At 36.9% G+C, this 27,960-nt stretch overlaps 3 protein-coding genes across 4 annotated transcripts in view; 1 reads left to right on the forward strand and 2 right to left on the reverse strand.

Annotated features, from left to right (window-relative positions):
- Window positions 1–7,040, reverse strand: part of LOC117291549 (echinoderm microtubule-associated protein-like 6) — a 59,290-nt gene extending 52,250 nt beyond the window's left edge. The window contains exon 1 of the mRNA XM_033773346.1: window positions 6,821–7,040. Coding sequence (XP_033629237.1) covers window positions 6,821–7,017 — 197 coding nt within the window. The 5' untranslated portion in view covers window positions 7,018–7,040. The remainder of the gene's footprint in view (window positions 1–6,820) is intronic.
- A 23-nt stretch (window positions 7,041–7,063) lies between these two features.
- Window positions 7,064–16,514, forward strand: LOC117291555. Of its 2 annotated transcripts, XM_033773365.1 has the most exons (3): window positions 7,187–7,208; window positions 8,449–8,551; window positions 9,300–16,514. In XM_033773365.1, exon 3 carries the CDS (start codon window positions 9,362–9,364, stop codon window positions 10,904–10,906), a length of 1,545 nt encoding a protein of 514 aa, XP_033629256.1. In that variant the 5' UTR covers window positions 7,187–7,208; window positions 8,449–8,551; window positions 9,300–9,361; the 3' UTR covers window positions 10,907–16,514. The 2 variants fall into 2 exon arrangements, with proteins under 2 accessions (XP_033629249.1, XP_033629256.1); XM_033773358.1 differs by lacking the exon at window positions 8,449–8,551 and having other exon boundaries at window positions 7,064–7,208.
- Window positions 16,515–17,101: 587 nt separating this feature from the next.
- Window positions 17,102–26,296, reverse strand: LOC117301443 (ribosomal RNA processing protein 36 homolog). Its single transcript, XM_033785437.1, has 10 exons — window positions 26,212–26,296; window positions 24,230–24,344; window positions 23,705–23,720; window positions 23,050–23,110; window positions 22,339–22,437; window positions 21,351–21,417; window positions 20,725–20,829; window positions 19,401–19,475; window positions 19,030–19,147; window positions 17,102–18,245 (listed from the first exon to the last, which is right to left on the reverse strand). Exons 2-10 carry the CDS (start codon window positions 24,317–24,319, stop codon window positions 18,100–18,102), a joined length of 777 nt encoding a protein of 258 aa, XP_033641328.1. The 5' UTR covers window positions 24,320–24,344; window positions 26,212–26,296; the 3' UTR covers window positions 17,102–18,099.
- Between the last annotated feature and the right edge of the window lie 1,664 nt (window positions 26,297–27,960).

The following is a 27,960-nucleotide window of genomic DNA, read 5'->3' on the forward strand; positions in this document are numbered from 1 at the left end:
ATCCCGATGTAACTGGAGTATATCTACACTCCCAGCTTGTGTGCGAGATTCAGCATCAGGATCAATTCTCACTGAGTGTGAGCCTAAGATCAGGAAGTCAGACAGGAATACCAAAGGTCGTTGTGCAAAGAAAAAAGATGACAGAAAAATTGGAAATGGCTTCCAGGAAGAGCCGAAATCATTAACTTCCTTTCATTTCTACTGGCAAGTGGGGAGGACGGGTGGGACAGCTATAAAGAGTAACCAGTGTCGTGACCTTTAGATTAATCTTCCAAAGCAGAAAACCAGATTGTTTACACAAATGCACACGTAGAACATGTGCTTGCTAGACATTGCTGCTTGAGAACTTCTGACAGATTCCAAAGTAGAGTTTCACTGGAATTGAAATCATGACATTTCTCAATTCAAACAAAGGCTTGCTCAGAATGAAAAATTTGTGTAGTCAGTCGACTAATGGAGAAAATATCAAACAAATTGGTACATGTACAGCTCTTAGAAAAAAATAGCTGTACAAACTACATGAACCGTGGAACTGAAAGGGGATCATAGGACTGCTGATTAAAGGGATTGTAAGGGATTGTAGGCTGGTTTCTTGCAGACAAATTTATACAATATGGATATGTAGTTCTGTGTATTGAAGTATTACGCATAATTTATTCATACATTTAGCAGTAGAACGCACATGCCAGTGCTATAGCATCAGATTTGGTATTTTGCATTTTGAATGATTAAATCAGGTCACCAAACCTGAACCGTTTTACAAAAATGTGAATGATTGTCACAAATTTGACTGCATTTTCCCAACGCCAGAATGATCTATGAGGCAATCAGTGGCTTTGCACACACATATGAAACTCCTGTCATTGCATAATTTGCCTCTTTGTTTTTTTAAGGAATTGAAATTTCAAAGGAGCAATTGAATTGCATCGCTAGAGGACTTCCTCAAATGTTCTAAAAATTCTGCTCACTCAAACAAAGATAATAATTAAAGGCAAACTCACTGTACTTCAAGCAAAAATCATGCAACACGATTTTTTTCTGAAATTCAAATGTTTTAAAAAATCGCAAATTCAATGAGACAGCTAGGCAACACTGTATTTTTCTGATGTAAATTTCAAATGGAAATGTGTACGATTCCAGTAGTTTGAAAAAAGCACATAAATTGAAAAACCACAGCTTAACTGTTTTGATTTAGTCTTAGATAAATGTAATTACTGCATCAGGGATCTCGGTTTTGGATTGTATCTTACACCACAAGTAATTTTATAAGCATTGTAGTTATCAGTGTTTTCCTGCGTCCTGCGTGAAAAATATACACCATCAGGCCTGATAATTCACTGAGGCCGGTCATTGCCTTGATGACCCTTGAAATGTTCCAATACAATTTTACAATTTCCTTATACTCCATAGAGGTGGGTCCTTTACCAAGGAGAAAATGCCTTGGAGCACCAGGCCTGCACAGGCATTCTACTACTAGGTTGGGATCTAATTTGGATTCCAAACATACAGTGTAACAAAAACTGAACAGTAGGGGCCTACAGTATTTAGCATGTAGACCAACTGAATATTGTAGCACTTCTCAATGAATTGTGCAGTGTCTGTACAGTGCTTTATAATATGTAGCACATCCGGATGCAATACATGTTTCAATACCTGTCATTTTAAATTTGTACAGTTTGCCATTGACTGCTTTCAATAAAAAAAAAGGTCAGTTTACACCATGTATGAACTGTTTATAACTACCCCCATGCTATTTACAGTGCATTATTTATAGTACTTCTTGCCTCATAAACTCAGTGTATTTTGAATTAGGAAGTGGCACTGTGTAATGTGGAAAGGAAGGCTTTACAACCATTTGGCAGAAAGATCACAATTAAATGTACATAGTACATGTATTGCAATGCTCAGTCACATCATGTATGATTAGATCAGACTGTCAGTGTCATGGTCCAATTCCAGGGCACTTGCTACACCACTGAGTTATTTTTTAAAGCACCCAAAGGCAGTGGACACTAAATTGGTAATTACTCAAAATAATTATTAGCATAAAACCTTACTTGGTGATGAGTGATGGGGAGAGGTTGATGGTATGAAACATTGTGAGAAACGGCTCCCTCTGAAGTGACATAGTTTTCGAGAAAGAAGTATAATAGATGTTAAATTTGCATCAGGATAAAGAATATTAATTTTTGGTTTTTACCCATACACCGATGTGTGTTAGCACTGTATACTCAGTACTTTCCCGAGTCCTGTGAAAAAATATCACAGGCATGTTACTCGGGTGGGATTCGAACCCACGACCCTTGCAATTCTAGAGCAGTGTCTTACCAACTAGACTACCGAGGTTGCCCGGTAGCTAGAGAAAGAAGTAATTTTCCACGAACTTGATTTCGAGACTTCAGATTTAGAATTTGAGGTTTAAAAATCAACCATCTAATTGCACACAACTTCGTGTGACAAGGGTTGTTTCTTTCATTATTTTCTCGCAACTTCAACGACCGATTGAGCTCAAACTTTCACATGTTTGTTATTTTATGCATATATATGTTGAGATACACTGGTATCAGGGGGAAGACTGGTCTTTGACAATTACCAATAGTGTCCATGTCCAGTGTCTTTAAGAGCATACATTTATGTGGTAAAATTAATTCTGTGGTATTATAAGCAACGCCATAAAAGTGTGCCCCAAAATCTGGTAATTGTTCTCCGAGAGATGCGTGTCATAAACATACAGCCATTAAGAAAAGTGTAATTTACCACTTTACGAGAGTGGTCGTCTGGAAAAGCCATCATCTAATTGACATTAGATATTGTGTATTGTGTATTATATCATGAAGCATGCATGGAGGGATGGTTTTGGATGCTTTCATACGCGTACGTGGGCGTAATTAGTTGAATAGTGTATGATTTTTTACAAGGCATTAATACATGTAAACGTATTGATCCATTACAAAAGTGAAGGTTAATCAGAGGGAATGAAAGGTGCAGCAATCCAACATGTCAGTTACAAATTGGCTCCCTGTAATTATATGTTGGAGCGGGTAGAAGCACAATTTACAAGTTGCCACCATTCATCACAAAGCAAAAATTTAGCCTTCCAGCCAAAAATATGTTCTTGAAGCTGTACTAATTTTTTTTAAACTCCACATTGATGTACATGTAGGCCTACTAAATGTTTGCCCTTCTGACGGTCTAAAACTGTTCCTGGTAATATTATGAAACACCAATGATGTATTTTATCATGCGAGGGCAATACAGAAATAAAAGTGTATTGAATTGAATTGAATATATAATAAATCACGGTGTGTGTTTTTTTGTTTTTTTTTATATCAAAATAAAGCTTAATTCTTTAGTCCTACAGAACAGTATTATTTTAAATCTTGCAACTGTTCTACACAATCTGTCATTTTGTTAAAACCAAGAACACAACCTGCAGAGTGCTGTATACAAATCAATGTTGAAAACATAGTGTTTAGTACAGAGTGCTAAAATATGTTCGGGGAGAAGCACAGCTTTTGTTCCCCAGCCTATGAATGGACAGACAATACATTAAAATACAGGTGTAAGACAGAAATAAGACCATCATATTTCCAAAGATACAAAAAATACTTAAAGTATTAGCCTAGTTTGGCACAGTGCCTGTACTCTGACCATAGAGAAAGTAAGTATGTCAAAGTACGGTGTATTTTAACAGAGCCTACAAATGGAAAATAATTTTAAATGACACTACTTCAAGTGCTTTACACAAACAACTGATCTGCACGTTTGCAATCCAGCATCCCTTAAAATGTGTCAATGTAAGGCTTGCAGATGATGACTCAACAAACCATTTTGGTCAAACTAGTGAACTGAAAATGACATGTGTACACTGTAAAGTGCATCCTTGTCAATTATGACCATTACGAACATGTACCCATGGTTGTGTAGTAATAGATGATTGATCACCATGTTATTTGGTTTGGCATGATTGCAGTAGGTGATCACAGTGGTCTAAGCAAGAGGGGTGTCATGAACTTTAGGGCAAAATGTTTTTAAAAGTAATTCTACACATTAATATCCATCTGGCCTTGTTAACGACACCTGCTTGAGAACTTTGAACTGTCCTGTTTTTATATTGACAACAAATTTTGATATTATTCCCACTTTCAAGAGCATGGTTGCCATCTTGAGCGTGATAACATCTGCAATGTGATAATGCACAAAGGAAATGAAGAAAACACAGTTTTTTAAATTTACTACCTTGTAACTGGTTTTGTGTGCTTTCACCATTATTCCTGGGATGACAGTAAATGATTGAATGATTGAATTTGAGTTTTCTTATGACTGAGAACTACTAATTTTAAATAATAATAATAATAATAAACGAGACTTATAAAGCGCACTTTACAAAATTCAAAGCGCTGGAAGAGTGCTACGGAAAAGACGATTATGAGAATAGATGTGTTTTTAATTTACTCTTGAATGTCTGGAGTGTGTTGGTGTTCCGAATATGACTTGGTAGGGCGTTCCGGGACCGGGGACCAGCGACTGAAAAGGACCGGTCCCCTGCCATTTTGTGTGTGCGAGGGATTGTTAGATTCTGGCCGGAGCGGAGCCCACTCCGGCCAGGTTTGTTGAAATTTAGCGACTCTGTAAGGTATTGTGGAAGTACGTTAGAGAGTGCTTTGTGCATGTTCACTGATGTTTTGAAGGTGATGCGTTGTTTAACTGGTAACGAGTGTAATTGTTTGAGAAGAGTGGATGCGTGTGTGTATTTGGGTTGCAAGAAAATGATACGTGCAGCATTGTTTTGGAGCCTTTGTAGACGGTCAATGTCAGCTTGCTTAATACCATTGAGGAGAGAGTTACAATAATCCAGTCTAGACAACACAAGGGCTCTGGCAGCAGCGTGGCATGTGTTTGTGTCAATATATTTGCGTATTTTGGAGATGTTTCTGATGTGATAGTTGATAGTTGAATTTTTTAGTAGTGGTGCCAACAATTTGAGAAATTTAAGGAAATTGTATCGCCTAGTATTGGTACAAAGTCAGGAGTATGAAAATCCACTGTAGTGAAAGAAAACAAAAAGTATACAAGTAGCACAGACTTATTAGCAGTTCTTAGGTATGTCCCATGGTTCCTTAGGTCTAAGAGCCAAGATAGACCAAACTTTTGAACAAAATAAACAATTATGAAGAAAAAAAAATTCACAAAAAAGTGATAACAATAAATAATAATTCAAAAACTAAAAATATTAAATTGAGTGTGCAGTGAGTTGGTTTAGTTTGGAATGAGTACTCTTCATCAATGTAATTTTGGCTTAATAGGCCCCTACTGATAACATCAATCAAATCTATTTTCCAACCAAATTATCAATAGATTCTATTGAGTTGTTTGGGAACTTTTTTAATGAGCAGATTGTGAGATCTAAAGCGACACAAAATAGTTCAATTAACAATTAGGCCTACCCATCCAATCCCACTTTATATAAATCATTCAAGTGCACATTTTGAAGCAAATGTATTTGTTTTAGACTTCAGTCATGTAGTTTCAAGGCAATACCTTAAATTTTGAACTGGTTGATTGTTTTAGTCAATATACTATTAGGCCTATAAATACAATTAAACTACTGGATGTGAAAAAGATGGTCGCTATCGCCAAAATATCCGGAGCGAATATGTCCATGCCGGAAGATACACAATCTGAGTAAATGGTACTTATCACTTTAAAACGCTTCTCAGATTAAAATTTTGTGAGATAAAATCTTATATCTTTTACATTTAACCACATTACTTTGAAATGTGAAATGATTCTCAAAGAGCTTTTTTATTATTGAAAGCTGGCTGTTGTCCTGTAGGCGTCTGACCAATAAGTTTTGATTGCCATTAATTTTAAGATTGATTTCCAAAATTGCTGCCAGTCCTCGCCACCTGAAATTTATCAGCTCGCCCCCAACAAAGTCGCCCCCTGCAAAGTCGCCACCTACCCGGCTCGCCCCGAGTTGAAACAAAGTCGACCCCTGGCAATGTCGCTTGGAGCGCGACATTGTTTGGAGCGCGACATTGTTTGGGACGGCATTGTCAGGGGCGACTTTGTACAACTCGGGGTGAGTCGGTTCGGGGCCACCTTGCAGGGGGCGACTTTGTTGGTGGCAAGCTTGCTAATGCTAGGTGGTGAGATGACCAGCCTCCGATTTCCAAACATGAACCTTCCCTTTAAGATGTTTAATAATGCATTCTTCATAAAATAAATCAAAGTAGTAAATATTATCAATTCCGTAAAATATTGTATTGATATTGTCAACAATTCATTAAACAGATGGGAGCAACATTAAAAACAAAAGAGTGAAGGAATACAAGAAGTATGTATGTTTTTTAATTAATCAACCATGAACAAGAATGCAAACAAGGAAACAGTTTACACAATCACAGCACAACAAGATGAGACACTGGTAAATGTTTGGTAAAGAAATCAAGTCAAGTCAATGAGGAAATATTGCCATTGCCTGGTTTCAAGGCAGCACACTCACACAGCAGGTGCCAGCACTCCACTACTGACACAAGTCACAACTACTCTATTTAGGCCGTTGAAAAAAAAATTAACATAAACTCCAATCTACCTTTTGGAACTCGGTCATGTTGGTCTTCCTTATTTCACTCAGTCAGTGTCTTTGGACAAACAAAATGACATTTTCTGGGGATACTGAACTGAGAATCCAAAGCGAAACTAAACCAAATTGCTTTATTTATACATCCTAACATGTGGTAGAATTCGGCTACTACAATAGTTGTACTTTTAGGGAACATAACCTATGGATGATATTGATGTTTGTTGCACCTACCTGACAATATCATCATCGTGGCCAAGGAAGAACTTCTGTGTGTGGTCACGGACATTGTAAACCACTCCAACACCCGCTACGAAATACACCACCTCTTTGGCCGCCGTATAGAAGAGATTATTCCGACATTGATGACCTCTGTAGCCATACACCCATTCCAGACGAAGTGCTGAACCAGGGGCCGTTTTGTCTGCCATAGTTACCGGCAAAAAGCGGCTCAAAAATGGTTAAATCATATAGGAAATTGATGTAGGTCCGATGTTCTGGAAAGTCCCCGCGCCCAGGAACGTGACCTGGGTGACCCGAGCAACAAGCCAATGGGATCACTCGTTGTATGTCACCCCTTCCCATCATTCATTCATGATGGCGACCGAAAATGAGCTCCCCGGTGAGTGGAAAAATTCACGGCAAATGTCGGAAAAATAGCCTTATGTAGACATTTTTGTAGACAAGTTAAATAGTTTATGTGTAGAGGACTTAATTCTCTTCATAGTGGCTTCTTTTGAGCCTTTTTGTGTGCTTTAGTTGATTTTTATAAGGTGATAAAACTATTTCTGTCGTGTGTGGTGACGTTATCGCACAGCAGGGGTTGCCCATTATTCGGACAAAGCGTACTGGGAATGCATTGCAATGGCTGTTTGCGTTCAACTTTTGGTGATTTTTGTGTCGGAAAAGTTGTGAAATATGACTATAAGCATGGCATGGTTTTATGTAATTTCACCTCATCTAACACTTTGGCCTTTCAAGCAACTAATACTATCAATTTTATAATAAATAAATCAAAATAAACACAAGTAAAAAGAAAACTCAATCAAACTTCAAAGGGAAGGTGAACAAAAATTGAGAATGATTGTTATCAATTAGGACCCTTAAATGGACGTATGTATTGCAAATGCCCTTGTCTCTAGGCCATGTTATTGTTAGAATAAATTGGGCTGTTTAATGAACATTAAAATATAGCCAATGATACTTGAATTGAATGATTGTACTGTATGTGTTATGTCTTTTTGAGAAGATGTTTCAACTTTCAGACTTTGATTATTTTCCTTTTATATAGGACATGATTTTGTTTAAATTTCAAGTAATGCCACAGCGTCTATGATGGTGTTGGTGAGAAACTACCAACCAATTTTCATAATCTGGACGTTCTCATGCGCAAGAAACAAAGTTTTGTTTAAGATAAACAAAATTGATAAGCAAAATTATTGTTGAAATTAAATCGAACAGTGTGAGTGTGTGATTGACAGGAGTAAGCTTTCTCTTTGATTGAGTAATATAGTTGCGATAACGTAACCCTCCTCCCGACGGTGAAGAGGAAGGAGGAGGGTTACATTATCGGAACTATGAATTTTAATGCTCTTCCTTTTGAAATGTTCACATCGTAAATTCATAAATGCTCATTGTCTTATAAATGCAGAGTATTAAAAATTATAACCAAACCTCAATCACTCAGCACTGTCCATTAATTGTAATGATTTCATTTGTGAATTGTTTTTGTTATTTGTTTATATGTTGCTTGTTATTTGTTTATATGTTGCTTCAGCTTCCAACTAATTCCATTTTCAGTAAATGTACTAACCCTAACAAGATCTTTGTACACTATCCATTCTTGTTTATGTCTCATACAGGGTCTGCATTGTAAGCCACATAAACAATCTCTGGACTTCCTTCAGTTTCCTTAGCCCTGCTTGTCACCTAATGCACGAAAACTTGTGTATTTATTTTGAAATTGTAAGTTTTGAAATATACGCAAACATATCCAATCCTGTAGGTCTAAATATTGTATGCACCAGCTTCATTAATGGGTAGTGATAGTTTGCATTTGTCAGCTTAGTTTATTTGTTATATTTATTCTGTCATATTTTGAATAAGGTGAACTCTGACTTGGCATGCGAACACATAAAAAGTAAAGTTTATTTTGAGGTTTTACTGTAGGTACATCCAGTGATTTAGTATTTGGCTTCTTTGCTGTGGGCCTGTCACTTGTTGTCAGATGTATTATTGAGACTGTATTTCCAAAATCCTCCTACACCAGGCCTGGAATTCCATCTTTGATCTTTAAATGGGAAATGTTGGAAGGACCATCTAATCAAGATCAGGGGTAACAGAGCCATGGCCACCAGGCATGCTTCTTCCAGGCCTGCTACACCAGCACCTATCAAAATTGTACAGTTACTTCTGCTTAACTCTGAAGTGTAAAACTGAATACTTTACAGCTCATTACTTTCTGGTACCAAAGTCCAAAACTTAGGGGTTTTAAGTTTCCATATTGTCATGACTATGTCTGTTGTTTCCATATTGTTATTGAGAAGATACTAACACACATTAGGGAGTTAAGGGTGAGATGGATTGATGGAGGGAATAGGAACATTTTACTGGAAAGATTGTCATAGGCTATTTTCCCCATGCAAGCAGTAATATATCATCAAAATAAAACTAATAATACTCGATATGTATTTGTTTTTTACTTTATTTGCAGGTCAAGGCATTCCAAGAATAGTATTTCCAATCAGGGGATTCTCATCTTCAGGATCAACTACTATGGCTAATATGGCTACTACGGCAAACATGTCAGGTGGCCAGCTACACCAGTCAAATGCGTCCATCGCACAACCAGTTCCGTCTTACTCTGGCCCGGTTAGCTCTCCTGGGCCATACGGTGACCACCATGCTGTACCCGTCATGTCATCCCCGCACCCCAGAACAGCACCACTGGGACCATTTACAGCCACTGTTATGTCTCAGACACATCCTTATACATGTATATCTGGGATGTATGGCAATCCTCTTCAGCCCAACGTATCTCCATTTCAACATCCTGATATACCATCACCGTCTATGAAGCCTGCAACGAGTTCGTCTCAGCAAATTGTAACTCTGTCCCAGGCAAACACAACTCCCACTCAGCAACTGCCAGTGACCAGTTCGATGCTGCCTATAAACACATCCTTGCCAGTTAACAATTCCCATCAGTGCTCCAACACCAATACTGTTAGCAGTACCCGTGGAGGTTCTAGCAGTCATGAAGGTACAGGTGGCAACCACGCCATTACTACGTGTAGTACACTACCTGCTGGTGATGCTAGCCCAAGTACCAGCACCCCTTCTGTGACCAACAGCTTACCATTTTCTATTGCTCAGGCTGTTTCAAGCGCCTCATCAGTTCCCAGTTCACCATCCGGGAAATCAAAATCAAAATCTACTCTGCCTTCTTCCTCATTGCCATCCTTAGATGAGTTCACTGTGTCGAAACCCATTAATGAAAGACAAAATTTCACAAACGATGTTGCCAGACGGCTCTTTGAAGACGAGTTTAAAAAGTTCAGTGGTATTACTGAGTTCAAGGCTTATGTCACAGAACAGCAGAGGTGGCGCTGGGAAACTCACAACAACGTGACAACACTCGAAACACGCGTAAAGAATTTGATGTTCAATCCCAACAGTGGTGTGGCCCAAAACGTCACCAGGTACAAGACAATTCCATCGAATGCAAAGAGTGAAGATGTAAAAAGGTGTGAGGCGACAGTAAAAGCCATGGATGCAATGGCCAACCGAGTTGGAGCATCAAGAACAGAGCTCTTGCACAGAAAGGGAAATCTTCTGTCCAGGAACATGAATGTGGAACCAATTCACAATGAGTTCAAATTTCTTGAGCAGTGCTTTTCTCGAGTTGACTATATGTACACAGATCTTGTCACTGCAAGGGCCTGCATGAACCAGACTCTAGCTCATCTGAGACAGAACTTTACTCAAGAGTCGGCTGCGGCGGCCGAAGTTCGGAGGCTGAAGCGTCGCCGAAAGGAAAACCTACGCAAGAAACGGAAAAGAAAGGAACAGACTCTGGAGAAGAGAGCCTGTGAGATACTCCTGAAGATCACTCAGACAGGGGTCCTGGAGAGGGTATGGAGTAATCCTGAAGGTCAAAGGGTATCTGCCAATGAACTCTTACACAACCAACTGGATGCACTTAAATCGGTCAACGATGTAGAGGCTCTCAAGTTGATTATTTCTAGGGGTTACCTGGACCCTACGGCTGTGGAAGTTGTGTCTCGGAAAATGATCCTCCTCCAGAATGGTGTCAAATAACCACTGACCCATTGGGTGAGAGTGATCAACAAATTTCTTAACTAGAAACAAAAATGAATCTCTGCCTCTGTGTGGCACTAAAAAAACTCTTGTGTATTTTGTAAATTGAAAGTCTGTATACTCCACTCAGTTGAATGCATAGCTGTATACACTTTAGATGAGTTTGGTAAATGAGTTAGTTGCTTTATATTTAACTTTAAATGTTTGTATTACTTAAATAAATAGTATCCAGTCAGATTGTTATTCTGTAGTTTTTTTTTTTTAAAGTATTAAATTAATGAAAAGGAGGCCTGGAAATATGGCTTCTTTGTTTCAAGGGGCGAGGTAAACAAAATTGAATTTCCATTAGACAATTTTAATGTCTATGGAGAGATTTCAAAGATTCACCAAGGTCAATACATTGAAGACAATTGTCTCAATAAAAGTGGCGTTTATTTTAAAGTGTTATACGGTTACAATTATTGTTAACATTATTTGAAGCTACACTGTTGGGTTTAAAGAACGTAACCGATTCCACTCTCATAAGCTACACAGTTAGTTTGGTTGTCTAAAGCCAGTTGATAGGATCAGTGTCAATGATAGTTGATCAAGTCTGCATAGCTTTGTGGGTATGGACGATCTTATGTGAGGTAGTGAGTTTGAGGAGCACAGCTCTTGGCATTGATCTAACGGCTAGTAATCTTTAGGAATAGGAAGTTTCGTCCAAGCCAGAGCGTAGACTGTTACGACTCTGCCAGGCTTTTCAATACATGTAAATCGAAGCATGATAGGCCTTGAATTCACAGTAGTTTCCCTCTTGAAAGGGACACTTTTATCAGGAAAATGTCATTTTTATTGGAATTTGGCAAAGGAAGCTACAGCTAAAGCCCAGGGCACTACGGCAATTGCTGTGGGTGCCATGGGCTACTTTGAGGTCTACATGTACCATGGTAAGTTTATCATGTAATGTGAAAGCTTGTGGCAAAACATCCACTCTTGATGACGAATTTTGAGCGTGATCAAAATTTATTTCTGCCACTTTCAATGAAAAGGAAAGCTTGGGTTTCGCCATGGCGAGTTTGTAATTTGTAAGGCCTATCGCATCAAGATGAAAAAAATAGGAGGAAAAGATTGTGTTATGAATTCTTCGTTTTACTCTTGCCATGTCTGAGATTTTAATTAAGGTCAGTTTACATTTTTTTTACAACTTTTGTGAAGGAAAGTATCCAAACTGTGGTAGTATTGAGAGATATGTACTGATGGGAATTGACTGTTAATAACACATTAAAAGATGATGTAAGTTTGTTTGTATTCATTATGAAGTGGAAAAGACCACTCAAGTGGTAGGTTGTCAAGTTTTACAAAGTTTTCCAAAAGTTTGAAGGTTCTAAGCCAAAGTTGACCATGGATTGAAGCAAATCTTTCATCAAAGAAAAATTGAGGACAAGTGTGTCATCAATGGTCTGTTATTTGGCTTGCACCTAGAATTCCACCACTATTTACATTTATGATAAAATAAAAATTAACTTAAATTTTATTGCAAACTTTGAATTTTATTTTGTGTGCAGAAGGAATTGTAAAATTAAAAAAAAATTGGGAGAAAGATTTCCTTATACATGTATAATCAAGCATCGATGAATTGAAAAAGGACCAAGTGCCCGAGAGGTCAAAATTATTGTTTCTCCAGGACTGGGCATCAACTATAATTTTAAAAAGTGATGCATTCCTTTACTTCATTCAACAAATTAGTTAGTCAAAATGTGCCTCCTTATACTGGATGCACATTGTAAACAATTATTATTTTAAGATAATTATTTATCAAGCTACATGTAGCTCTAGAGAGGGTCAAAGGTCAGATTTTAGTTGACGAATTGTGTAGGGAAAGTGTGACGTGATAATGCCTTTAACCCAAACTCCTAAGCTAGAGACCCTCCCCAACTGTACCCCCCAAAAAACAGCAAAACTTTAGGGGGAAATGTGAACCCTACTGATGCAGTGTTTGTGTCACACTTGGATAACATCAACACTAGGTACATGTACGCTTAGCCTACTCCCAAGCAAGGGTTACTTCCCAAGCAAGGGTTACTTCCCAAGCAAGGGTTACTTCCCAAGCAAGGGTTACTTCCCAAGCAAGGGTTACTTCCCAAGCAAGGGACAATTCCCAAGCAAGAGTCGCTTTGTCCTGGAAAATGGTCATTTGCCAGGGTAAGCAATTCAAGTGTGAACAGGTAAACCATATTTACCTCCAACTTTCCTTGGGAAATTTGTCTAGTTTAAGAAACCACCAAATTGTTTTGACTTGAATAAGATTAGTACACTGGTGGTTACAATTATAATGGACTGTATTGTGGGTACTGCAGTGCACTATCTTACAAAGTCGCATGACTTTTCAGATAGGATTTTGGAGTTTATGGGACCATTAGGGTTAAGGTGATGTAATGTAAGTATGTATGAAAAGTGTTATAATTTTTTTAGTTAGACGTTTGTAGCTTGAAATGAAGTGTAAAACACAGTAATGTAAATAATTTAAATATTGAGCACTATGTCAGTTTTAGGGTATTTGATTTGGCTTTATATAAACACCATTTCCTAAGGATTTTAACATGTTGAAATATTAGATGATAATGTTATAAGTGTTGTCATTAATGCCGTATTTTGTATTTTATTTCTTGACAAAATAGACAACTTAAGGTTGTGCTTTGAATAAGCTATATTGTATTCCGTCTTTTGAATTTTCTCTATCACTGCTGTCCTTATCCACAAATTGGGAAATTTACATGATAAAAAATGCATCATAAATTGAAAACCTATCAAGTAATAAACTTCGAGGGAAATTGACAGGGTAAATTAAAAATATTTTTGGGGGTTGATCAAATGTGGATACAAGTTTACTAGAGCGGGATTTGAGCCATCGACCTCGGGGTAACATGCCAGCGCTCTATCAACTGAGCTATCAATCTAGCCCCATGTTGGTAGTCTCCCTATCTTTTTGGGGGGGGTGCCAGTGAGAAAGTACACAACTGTTAAAGGGGTCACACCCAAGTTTCTGGGAAGCAGCAGCCAGGTGATCACCTTATGGGGATGCAACTCCGAAAACTTGATAGAAGATAGTAATCTGCTCAAGACTGTATCAAATTTGAAGTAGTGATGGCAGATGCACCATATACGATTAATATTAAAGAACGTCCAATAATAAATTCTCACAGAGTGTTTGATAGAGTCGTGCTCCTAAACATACAATTATATTAATAGTATTAATAATTAAAATAATAATCTGAAACAAGGACCCATTTCACGGATTTTTGTAACAGTTTTCCCAATTTAGTTTGTCCACTTGTTTTTTTAAATATATTTATTTTGTCACAAACTAGTTACTAATCAGGAGACAAGCTCTGGCAAAACATTTGATTGAAACTGCTACATAAAGATTGTATAACTTTTTTTTTAATTGTTTGGCCGTTTTATATTCCCTTTGATACATTTTTCCCACCTGAAGGTTGCTGTGCAGTGCACAGGTTTTAATTTTGAGTTGATTATGATAAAAACTAATGGTGCTACAGATGGCCTCAATTTCAAGAGCTTGTTTTAATTCTAGCCCCCCTGTAGTGGTATTTCGTTCAATGTAGTTTTATTCTATTGTCCGTAGCATGCGTGTTGTATTGTACAATCATGAACAAATTTTGTACAGATTTTCACAAGATAATATTGGTGTTTCAGGAATACGTCTCTTTTTTTTCTGCAGTCGAGTCGAGTTTTATCGGATAGAAAATTATATTTCGAAGTTTTTATCTTTGTGGCCATTCTAACTTTGTGGGGAAAAAAAAATATAGCTTTTGCAAACTCCTTACCAACCAAAATGACACGTGCATATACATGCAACATGGAACATTTTTGAATGGCCTGAGGTAATGACCATAGAGGCGTCTTTCTCAGAGGCTGTGTTGGAAAGACTCTGTTAGGGTGGAAACAGCAGCCCAATTTTGCACTCGCCTATTTTGATAAAAATTCTGTCGTATGTGGACTTGCATGGGCAAACCATTGAAACTCAAATTATGGAAACACAATGAGTGTATTGTCACAGAAAAATTATCACGAGGTGAAATTTGGACTGAGGTGAATCTTGAAGCACAATGAGCATCTCTGAGTAACAAATACATGTATTACCAAGTGATTATATTGTGCAACAATGCCATCAAAATGCATTCCATACTTTGTTTTATATACCTCACACAGATCCTTGTCATTTAAATTTGTTCACAATAAACACAAAATGGGCACAGAAACTTTTCCACCCCACACTCAGAAAATTCTTTTGAAAAATCCCCTATACAAACAATGTGGACAACTCTTTAAAATAAAAAATTTTAAAAAACATTGCCTACCGTGAAGCAACTTTTCCTTTTGGACAAATGGATGGGAGTGATTTTATTTCTTGGAATGACACTGAATCAATCAATCAATAATTATACATATTGGATGGCGCCTGTCCATTATTAATTGTTTGAGTCTCGAGGCAGTAAAAGTCCTTGGGCAATAATGGTCGAGACGTGTTCCACCACTAAATGGCAGGGATCTCTGTATGTGGTTTTAAAACAGTTAATTTAAAAACAAAAGTTTCAATCAACTGGATGTCAATATAATCTCTACCAGTACGAGCTTGAAAAGTAGGGACGAACTGGTACAAACTTTTCCCCGAGGCTAATTGTAAACAATGAAGATATCATTTGCAACTAAGTTGTACATATTTTATGATTTAGATCTGTTTATGTGATTTGCCTGTCAACTGGGTTGACACTGATTGAAATCCTTGAGTTGTGAGGAAATTTTCTTAAAAAGCTCGAGTTTTAATGCGGCAAATTGAACATTTGTTCCCCACCAGTGTCTTATTTTCAGAGTTTGTGTCAAAGATGAATGTAATTACCACATTTAATAGGGGTTCTTAGGTGCGGTGAAACACTTGCGCATATTTGAATAATAAAGTGCACGAATTTGTTTCCTTCAGATGTAAAAGTATCTTAAAGCGGATACCTAAAGTTCCCTAAACTATTTGAAGAAGTGAGAGACTTGCATAATGCATTACCAACTAACCAAGTCTTAAAAAGACACTTCAAATTCTCTGAATTTCTACATTAAAAATAGGGGAAAAGGAGAAGGAAAAAACCTGGTGGATACCTCTTTGGGTAAGAAAATAATTTTTTTTTTTTTTAACATAATTCCCAAAGAATTTGCCACTGTTCCCTTAAAAGAGCCTTGCCTTTAATCCAACACACGTTAGTGTTTTTGTCTCGGCAAAAAAACCCAGAAGTACACCAAACTTAGTGCTCGCTCGATTTGGTTAAAAATAAATCTCACAAGTTTAGTTGATGGATATCTGGAATGTCTTGTGCAAGCCTTTGTTGTGAATAATATATTATTTTTTACAAACACATTGTACAGTGTATTCGTCTATTTGAAGTCTAATCATGTTCTTATAGATTTCTTCTGTACAAGCCTTAGTTGAAGAGTATGTAATTATTTTCTCTCCTTTTTCTTCTTCTTTGTTTTCCAAATGCAAGAGGTTCAATAGAATGTGTTTAAACGATTAAATGTGGTTCCTACGCAGCCTTGGAACAACTCAATGAGAACCAAATATCGATTCCCTTTTCATTTCTAATCTATAACCCGAAGCGGCCAATTCAATGCAACGCGTCTTAAAGGGTCTGGACACTATTGGTTATTGTCAAAGACCAGTCTTCCCACTTAAAATATCAAACCTATGAAAATTTGAGCTCAATTGGTCATCAAAGTTGGGAGATAATAAATAAAGAAAAATTCAGATACTTGATTTCGAGACCTCAAATTCTAAATCTGAGGTCTTGAAATCAAATTCGTGGAAAATTACTTCTTTCTGGAAAACTACTCCACTTCAGCCGTTTCTCACATTGTTTTATACTACCTACCTCTCCCCATTACTCTATACAAAGTAAGGTTTTGTGCTAATAATTATTTTGAGTAATTACCAATAGTGTCCACTGCCTTTAAGCATCCAATTACCTGGCAACTGACCATGTTAATCATGCATTCATGTGTTCATTCACTACCATGATGACTTGACAAGTTGTGCCAATCTGTTTCTATCGAGCATAGGGTTAGAGAGAGATGGGCCACTTAGATAAATGTCAGACTTGATTATACTTCAAGGTTATGTTGTACAAATTAAAAATCACAATCAAAATATTGAGTTTCAGGTACATAGTAGGCAACGGTGTTATTTGTACAGCATTATTGGTAAACATAAATTAGAAATGCCTTTAAAAAGAACCTTTAGGATTACAGAGTTTGGCACTGCTTAGCTTTGTTGACCATGACAGACCACGCAAAAACATGTTTGTTTAATATTTCAAACACTACAATTAATCTGGCCACTAAAAAGATGCCCCTTAAAATTACAGTCCGTCATTCAATCCAGTCACTTAAAGACATCTATCCTGCTGGCAACCATCTTTGTCTTGTTTCCTATTATTCCCATTATGGTGAAAGAGCACCTAACTATTTTTACCCTCCAGCCTCAGTTTGGTTACATTGGTTTGAATGGAAGAAAACACAAGATGGCCGCCCATGATATTGACTAATCCATATCGCTTATGGGTTATTCTCATCATTGGTGTTGAGGATGAGTAATGAGTGTAGCCTCTCTCAATGGATTTGTTTACTAGGAGTAAACCCTTTGTGGAACTGACAATGCATGAGTCTAGTTCACCAACCTCAAACTTGGAGATAAAATTCCTGACGAAGATGATCACAGAGCTAAACTTCATTCACTTTAAAAGTTGTGGCCGAGTGGTCAAGCACTCTCGACAAATTTCTTACATTAACTACGCAGTGCATAAACTTTTCCAAAGGATGTCTGTGAAACATGAGGGGTCTTCTTAAAAAAATCCTTGGGCCTTTTTGCCTACAGGAGACCTCAACCGTCTTATATTTTCCTCTCCCATGTCACTCCACACTGACTTTTTTGGAGTTCGATAAGACTGGAATGAATGCCTGTTGACCCAGTGATAGGCAATCGTTACTTGAGCCTACACCCCTCAGTCCTTCCAAATCCTTAATTTCGGCAAAGAGAACGCATTTAGGAGGGTCATGGTCATGATATGTGATTTAAAACTTTCATCAAAATGTTCTTTCAGTAGCGACTACTTTTCTCCTATATATAATGTTGCTTAAACTCCACTATGTCATGTTTGCTGTGAGTGAAGATTTGGAAGATGTTTCCTGTCTTTGGTCGCATTCTTCTTTCGTTTTCTGGCGAGATGTTTGTCCAGCTTTCCACTCTGCTTCAGCTTCATGTATTGGTTCGCCAGCTCAACCTTCTTCTGTTCAGCTGTTGAAAGATAGCAGAAGAGAGAGAAAAGATTGTTTAGAGCTCGGCAAACATCAGAAAATTGAAAAAAGTGTCACAAGCTTTGTAATTTTGTTTGATTGGTGGAGGCAAGATGTTATATAAATTAGGCTACGGCTACTGCTAAAACTATTGCTTAAGGTTTTACTAAGTATTACTATACTTCATCACATGATATAATTGTAATATAACATTTTAATATGAAGAAAGTCCGGTTGAGATCGAAAGCCAAGGCCATCTACCCTCCTCATTTTAATAATATACAACATTTACATAGGCTTGATACATGGTGTTTTTAAGTACTTTACAAAAAGAAATATAATAGGAACAAACAACAAAGAGCAATCATGAATTAAATAGGTAAGTTTTCAATCTAGTTTTGAACATGTTCACAGTTGGGGAATCGGGGATGATGTGGAGATTGTTTCAAAGTTTGGGGGCACATGATGGCGCAACGATCCAGTCGTAGTCCTAGCCGCTGCGGCCAATTCGGGCAAGGCCTATTCAACTGAACTCAATACATGACTAGTCTCATCTGGACGACCAAAAAAATGTGGAACTTTTTATTTTTCATTGTAATCCAAAATGCAAACCTTCAATGTTAATATTTGAGTATGGTCTACATCGCTGGATTAGTAAACGTGCAGTTCATGTCATTCAGTTCTCTACTTCAACCGTCAGTTTACGTATTGCGTTTTTGGGAGCCAAATGAATATCAAGCACGATGATTGGTACTATTTTTCTTTAGTCTCAAGGCCCTACTTACATTTCTTAAGGAAGAATGGTTTCTTGCCCTGCTTCACCAGTTCCTTCTCTTTTTTCTTGTGCTCTGTGGACGCCTCTTTCTCTGTTTGTTTCTGTTTTCGTTCAATCTCTTGCTGTTTCTGTAAATCAAAGTATTAATATGAACTAATGAATTATAGTTCTTAATACCAACTAGTTCTTATATAGCATATTTACAATTATGTACCAAACAAAAATTCCAAGGTACATCTCTAAGAAACTCAGTTGCCACAGGTCAAAATCTGGAGTACTCCACAAGCAACGTGGTGTTACGCCAGATGGTCTAGCTACATAGCTACATAGCTACACAGACAATGAAATACTAAACTTATTTGACCAATAAGACATACTGACCATTCTCTGCATGAGTCTCAATAACTCCTCCTTCTTCTCCTCAGTTGTAGCTTCTTTCAATTCATTTTTCACTTCCTACAAAACAACAGCACCATAACATTTCAGATAAGTACCAAAATATATTCCAGTACTCAATTTTTACGGACCACTATTTAATTGTATTGACTTGAATTTATTTTGACAGGCACAAATAATCTGAATAAGTAATACTTGTAAAACACATGTTGAGACATATGTTTTTTGTTTGTTTATTATTGTTTACTTATTTGTATTTATTTATTTATTTGTTTTTTGGGGGAGGGGAGTGGGGAGGGAGGTTGGTTAAAAAACTCTTATAGCACATTATTTTAGACAATAAATTGTTTTTTTTGGGGGGGGGATTGGGGAGGGAGGTTGGTTAAAAAACTGTTACAGCACATTATTTTAGACAATAAATTATACATTATAGTAGACTTTAAATGAATCAACCCCTAACTTATGACTTTCGATTGTCATGTAAAGCAGAGAAAAACAACATCAACGTAATCTGTGAGCTACAATCAGTCTTAAAAAATAACTACTTTTGACCCTCTACACCAACAGCATAAGCGCCTATACTGCTGCTACGCTTGCCATTGAGGGAGTCAATCCTTATAGACAAAAACATTGTCATTGAAAAAACACACTACACTGTATAGCGCATGGGGACATGGACTCCCAAAATGATGCAATCAAGATTATTTTGATGATAACGTCAGGTGAACTGGGTCAATTGATAGCCTCAGGTATCACAAATACTTCAAATGGTTCTTGAATGGTTCAGTTTATCAAACAATGTCAAACAAGCTGAAACTACTGATTAATTTAAAACCTGGGTTAAAACACAAGTTGTTCAATCACTATTGTCACAGTTAAAGGCAGTGGACACTATTGGTATTTACTCAAAATAATTATTAGCATAAAACCTTAATTGGTGACGAGTAATGAGGAGAGGTTGATAGTATAAAACATTGTGAGAAACGGCTCCCTTTGAATTGACATAGTTTTCGAGAAAGAAGTAATTTTCCACGAATTTTATTTCAAGACCTCAGGTTTAGAATTTGAGGTCTAAAAATCAACCATCTAAATGCACACAACTTCGTGTGATAAGGGTGTTTTTTCTTTCATTATTATCTCGCAACTTCGACGACCGATTGAGCTCAAATTTTCACAGGATTGTTATTTTATGCATATGTTGAGATACACCAAATTTCATTCTTTTCTGCCCTTTTTTCAACACATTTCTTTCTCTTGTGTTATGCGCTTTATAAGAACTGACTATTATTATTACTATTATTATTGTTACCGTTAATTCTCTCCTGCGGACACCTTCCATGAATGAATAGTTTGAATTGAAGGCTGCCTCGTTGTATTGTCCAGACAGATCATCAAAACGAGGATCCCTCCGTACCTGCCAGGACAACAAACACAAAACAAGAAATGTAACCCAAAGTAAGATTTCAGTCATGATTTTAGTAATTAGGCCTATATTAAGAATAAAAAAAGTACAACCTTGGTAACCCCTAAAAATTATTGACTTTTAAGAGCAACTGGAAACAGTATTCTCAGTGACAGATAAATGGCAAAGGAGCTATACCTTGAACAAAATACTGAGTTGTATTTAATGGGCAGATATAAAAAGGTTTGGAATCAGATAAAAGTCTGAAACGATATATGAATAAAATACAGATGGGGTTGCTTACAGGGTTTTGACACCCTTTGTAGATCAATGTCCTGAGACAAAAATTCTTTTTGTGACATTGTTTTACTAATTTCTCAAAAACTACAGCACTTCAGCAAGCACCATTTTAAGGGAAAACTTCTACCATCATTATCTTCAAACAAGGTAAGTTTAAAGTAAATCTGTGGACATTGTTTTTTTGTGTCGTAAAAAAAAGTGCCTAAACCCTTTAAAGGCTAGCCTCTACATACCGACTCCTTGACTGCGATGACATTTCTGAACCGGGAAACTGGGACTTTGGAGGTTACCTCTTGCGGTCTGCAAAGAACAGGGACAGAAAAAGAAAAAAAAAGATTCATAAACAAACAATCATTCCACGTCAGAGGAATGACACCAACGGAAGATCTTTGTGGTTGTATTTCGGAGCTAAATCTAGCTAATAATTATATTCTTTTGACATTCTGCCCATGTTTATGCAATAATTGATTGAAGATTTAAATTAATATCCTCTGCCCAAGAAAAAAAGAAAATTACAATTTCTGAGAAAAAAATTCAGCAATTAATTTTAAGCCTTTTAAAAATAAACTAAACTTAAGTGAAAATTGTAAAACCAGCACGCATAGTGCACAAGAAGTGTTTGCAATGTTTATGAAAATTTGCAAACAATCTAGAAGAAGTGCTAGCGTGTTATACGGAAGTATTATCAGGACAGTGGTCAGTGGTGCACAAATTTGACCATATATGTCCTAAATACACCTCTGTATGTTTCAGACAATAACAAAAAAACCTAGGTAAACTACGATATGTCAATGAATATTACACTATATTCTGGCTTTAATTCAATCAGACCTGAAACAAATGTGTTGATCTTAATAAGTAATTTCAATAATAAAAAATTTCATTCTTAAGAGTAGACGACATCATTCAAGAGATCAATAAAGGAAAAATAGCAAACTGATGGCACAACAAATTTAATCCAGCCCCAACTGCTAGCCGGACCTCACATTGATAATCATTCTTAGAGAATCCCTAAGAAGTCCACAAAACATGAAAAATTACAGACAGAGTAAAATTGGGTTAATCATTTAAAAAAATATATATATAATGCACACAAGCAGACAACTTAGTGGTGAATGAGTGAATGAAAGGAAAAAAAATACATTGAAAATATAAAAAAATTAAACACTCAATCAATTATAATACATTTTTAAACACACTACTGGGTAATGAGTACTTTACCTGTTCTTATTAGCTCGTTTGAATTTCTTTCGTCTTGAGTCATGCTGTGTAGTTGAACTAGACGCTTTTTCTTTACTGCCAAACAGAGCTTTGTCATACCTGAAGAAGCACAAAAAGGAACATAACAAATTAACTATTACGTTAAAAGGAAAAGTATTTCATTGTTTTATGGGAAGAGCAAATTATTATTTGTCTTTTACCAATACACCGATGTGTTTGTCAAGAACTGTACATGTATTCTCAGTACTTTCCCAAGTCCTGTGAAAACAAATCCACAGGTATATTACTTGGGTGGGATTTGAACTCACGACCTTTGCCTTACTACAGCAGACATATTCCCTCTAGACCATCAAGCTTGCCCAGTAGCTAGAAGCAGTTTCAAAAACTTATGTCTTAGCATATTAACGACTTAATAAAGACCATTAATTAATTCACGTTCTCTAGTTTTCAATTCACACACAGCACAACCAACATATATATACATTTAAAACCAAAAATGGATTTATGTTCCTGCTGGCTTATTACGATTATTCAAAACAATAAAAAAAAGCATCAATGATTTGGGAGATTAGTATCTAAGTTGGAAATAATTCTCTAAAGAATAGATTGGTATTGGGAAAAAAAAAGATCATGATGTATATCAATAAGAACTCTTTGAAAGGTCTAAATGTTTAAGAATTAATTATGTAAACAAGAAACAGATAAACTTACACTTTGGACCCGACTCTTTCTTGTAATTTATGAAGATCTTCAAAGGGCACCTCAGATAGTTCTGTTGGTTTTGATGAATAAAAAAAAAAAAAAAAATCTGTTCAGCGAAAATGTGCAGTGAACCATTCAGAAAACAGCATATGATACAATGTGTTTAAACTGGTAACTGTTTCCTGCTAAGTGGCATTTTGTGTATGCTTAGCAGATGTGAGGGTTTAGGCAGCTTTATGGCTTTTAAGTTCAGCGTAAACCCAAGTGATAAATGTAGGCCTATATGATGGTGAACAGTTGTGAAGTAGTTGTTGGGGGGGGGGGTCAAAGGCCCTGATGCACTATGAACCCTAAATGATAGCAAATCAACACTTTACAAAACAAATCAGTATAAGAGTAAAAGAATTCATATGAAAAGAATTCTTCAATGGAACACATGTTTCAAATGTTACAGTTTTGGTTTGTATGTTCGTGGTTTGTTGTGAGTGCATATTATGTATGAAATTTTTAAAAAAGTGCTTGCACTTAAAAAAAATATATAAAAAAATGTTACAATTTTCAAATGCTAGGAGTCATGAGACCTATCTGGTAAAAAAAAACACTGTTCATCTGATTTGTCTACTGCTTCCGACTGTTAGTTCTTTTGTATTCAAAATGATCTTACCTTTTCTTATGAGATCCTAGTCACAGCAAGAGAATGGTTGTGAAACAGTTGAAGGATCATCGGTGGGTTTAATGCAAGAAGAACATATTTTAATTATAATCTTTACAAGTGAAAGCTCCACAGTAAATTGGAAATGTAAAGACACCATTGACATAAAAAATGACAATATACAAAATAATGCAAGAATGTGAAGAGAAAAATATGGAATATAATGATTCACATAAATATCCCCTGAAATTGTAGAAAAGTTTATTGAATTCAAGGGTCACATTTGTAAAGTAACAACAATGAAGCGGCAATCAAAATAAGCAGTGATGGCTTGTAGGGTATTCAATTGCTTTTCTCAAAATTATCTCAGATGGAAATATATTATTTCTTAGGAGGATTGCCTCTACATGTAGAACTACACAAAGGGGTTCAGAAGATTCTTGAACTCAACGAAAACAAGAATGATTGTAAATTTAAATTTCATTCAATTCCAGAATCTTCTAAACCCCTTTTGTTTGATTCAATCTTTTAACTTACGAGGGCGCTGTCTTCTTTCTCCACTTCTTCTTCTTGAAAGTCCTCGTCTTCACTCGATCCCGATGACGATGACTCTTCCATTGGGTCCATTTCGAAGAAGGTTTCTAGTATAAGTCTGAAAAATGGTCACAAACAAATTTTGGAAATATGCTCTATTCAACTACTTCAGTAATTACGACCAAACTAATAATATTTTGTATGTGAATTGAGGATCCCCCTGGTTGGACGACGTCAGGGGTAAATGGGTATCTGTGAGGGCAGAGGTGGTTCTTGTGATTGATTTAGCCGAGTAGCGCATGTTAATGTTGCAGAGGCTGCATACTCCCCACCAGGGAGCTGAGATCGTTTAAGGAGTGAATTAAGGCCCAGTGACCAGGGGTAATAATGTGAAACGCTTTGGGACGCCCTCGGGTTTGAAAAGCGCTATACAAAAACGGGTTATTATTATTATTATCTTGGTTATTAACATGGCCAACGCATTTGGGCCGGGATTGTAGTGCTAGCAGTAAAGTAAGGATACGAAGTAGATACTAGGCGGTCGCACTAAATACCGACCCCTCACGACACCTCACGACAACAACTTTTAAATGCACTTTAACAGAACATTTGAACATAAGTCAACCGTTAAAAATGTTCACAAGAATCATATGCATCTGAATCATCTTCAAACTGTTGAAAAAATTGTATATTTGCGATAACATAACCCTACTCTTCGCCGACGGGAGGTCGCAACTACCAACGAAATAGCTTGAAAAACCGCCCACTGGCGTCTCCATGGCATAATATAAGGAAAAAAATACTCCTAGAACTATGAGGTTTTATTCCGCTATCATAGTTCTAGAGGAGTAAGGAAACACCAGGAATGCAATTGTACTTCGTCAAAATTTATTATTTTTAAGACAGTCATCAGGCGCTGTCCTGATTCAACCATAGAGCACTACCTAATTTTTATTACCTTAACTATATTCATCATAATTATAAATGAATATAAACATGATATTTATATAAATTATAAATAAGCAATAGGCCAAGGCTACCCATCCAGCTAACCGCTGATTTCACAATGACAAGAATATAAATACTGTTGTCTAGTTTATTTTTTAATAATCACAATTTCTTGATTTGTGTAATTCATAATCATATGTTATACCAATGTTTGTGAAGAGATTGGCTGTTGCCAGCTTGGTGTTTGTATCCCTTGTGGGAGTTTGCCAAATTCTCTTGATGGGAGGATCATTCAAACAAACAAACAAACAAACAAACAAACAAATAAACAAACAAACATGAAGAAACATGCATTAAGCATCGAAGTGGATTAAAATGTATTATATAACACCCAAGCAGATCCTTGCCATTTGATTGGAGGATTGTCCGTCACGTGATAGCAAATAAAAGTACCATTGCACGCTGAGTCACTCGCCGTGCTTTTTCGTTCCATCCGAAAAGTACCATTGCACGCTGGCACGCTGCCAGCGTGCAATGGTACTTTTCGGATGGAACGAAAAAGCTGAGTAAAAACATCACTGCGTGCGCGTGTCTTTGGTAACGCAGCGCAGGTGTTACTGCAAGACGAAGGCATAGTAAAATTAATAGCATTCGGCTTCTACAGTTGAAATTGTTTGTTTTGAAAGTTGTTTCTTTCAATCAAAATGACAAAGTTCTACTTGGATGTTATATAAAACAAATAATGAATGTTTTTCATTCGTGCAATGGTGCGAATATGTTCATTCGTTGAAAGCTGGAATGTTCCATTCAACTCGGCTCCGCCTCGTTGAATAGAACATTCCATCTTTCAACTCATGAACATATTCGCACCATTGCACTCATAAACATTCATTATGTGTATACTATGTAGCAGTTGAATTCGACTTTTTAATCTAAACAGTTATTATGACTGAAGCTGAAATTACGTCGTATGTGTAAAGCATGTTCATCTGTTTATTCAAACTCTTTACTCATAATATAAAAACAGGCCTACTTACTGTTTTTAAACACCTCCTTCGTCCTCACTCAGCAGAGAGACATGTGGGCGCAGCCATTTTGCTGTATTTTGCAACACAAGTCAACAGAGGGCGCCTTCTCTAGTGTTTTCCTTGGCGCGTGGTGGTAGTTGCAGTGAACTCTTGAAAGAGTCCCGAGAATTTCGGTTCACGATGTGGCACGGTTTATGGAGGAGTGTATGGAGGATCTATTATTGCACTTTCACTTTCAGTGTGTACAGACAAAATTATCCAAGCTTAAAGTTAAAGAAGTATCAGCCTGATGTCCACCAGTCAAAATGGCTTAGGCCTTATGTATAGCGTTTGTTGAGTGCGCCACAACAACACCGTCCCTCTGATTGGTGGAAAGTTCCCTGCATAAATCTAGGTCAGAAGTATGTGCGCCGAATTCGCTTGTTAGCTTCACCTTTACTCTAAAAATGTTACATCAGTTTGTTAAGTTTTCAGTTTGACAATTATGAGTTTAAAGGGTCTATGTACTTTTTGTAGGAAAAAACAAACAAACAATGTCCACAGATTTACACTAAACTTACACAGGTTGAAGATGTGGTTTGATAGTAGAAAGCTTCCCTGAAAGTATTACTTGCTTAGGTGCTGTACTTTTTGAGAAATTAGTAAAACAATGTCATGAAAATAATTTTCGTCTCAGTGATCATGAGACGAAAATTATTTTAGCATTGTAAAAACGTATTTTCATGACATTGTTTTACTCTCAGAAACTACAGCACCTCAGCAACTAATACTATAAGATACGCTTTCTATTATCACTATCTTCAAACGGTGTAAGTTTAATGCAAATCTGTGGACATTGTGCTTTGTGCTAGAAAAAGTACCTTAATGGGGTTGAAAGATAACCGCCACAACCAACTTAGAACAACAAAACAAAAAAAACACCGCCTTTTCGTTATTCAAATAGTTGAAAAAGTTTCGTTTAATCATCCTGAGTGTTCCTCATGTGTGTTGGTCCAATCATGGAGGTAGAAATACCTCCATGGTCCAATGTACAGCTCGACACTATAGGAATCAAATATATAGGGAGCCACGTTGAGAAAGGCCTGAGCATACCCATAACACCACTGACTCCACCTCTGAATCTCAGCAGACCGTCTTTATATAGACACCCTCTCTATATAGCTTTAAAACTAAACTTGAAAACTATAAACTTGTTCCGTCTTGGCTTTATAAATACCGTCAACAGTTCACTGTGCAAGGACCGCACTCTGACAGATGGCGCACTGCGAATGACCATTAGGCCCAATTTTTAGGTGGTTGACCATGGAGATAAAATCTCCATGGTTTGACAGACCGCGAGGTTTGTTTCGGTTAAAGGAACACGTTGCATGCCTTGGATCGGTCGAGTTGGTCTTTGAAAAGCGTTTGTGACCGTTTGTTATAAAATGCATACGGGTAGAAAGATGTTGTAAAAGTAGAATACAATCATCCACATAAACATGCCTCGAAATTGCACGGTTTTCCTTTTACCTCGTCGACTAACACGGTCGGCCATTTATAATGGGAGTCAAAGTTTTGACTCCCATAAATGGCCGACCATGTTAGTTCGCAAAGTAAAAGGAAAACCACGCAATTTCGAGGGAAATTTGTGTGGATCATTGTATTCTACTTTTAAAACATCTTTCCAACCATATGCATTTTATAACAAACGGTTACAAACTCTTTTTATGTACCAACTCGTCCGATCCAAGGCCTACGTTTGAATTGATTTTCTGTAAA

Source organism: Asterias rubens, chromosome 1 (assembly GCF_902459465.1).
Source record: "Asterias rubens chromosome 1, eAstRub1.3, whole genome shotgun sequence".
NCBI lineage: Eukaryota > Metazoa > Echinodermata > Asteroidea > Forcipulatida > Asteriidae > Asterias > Asterias rubens.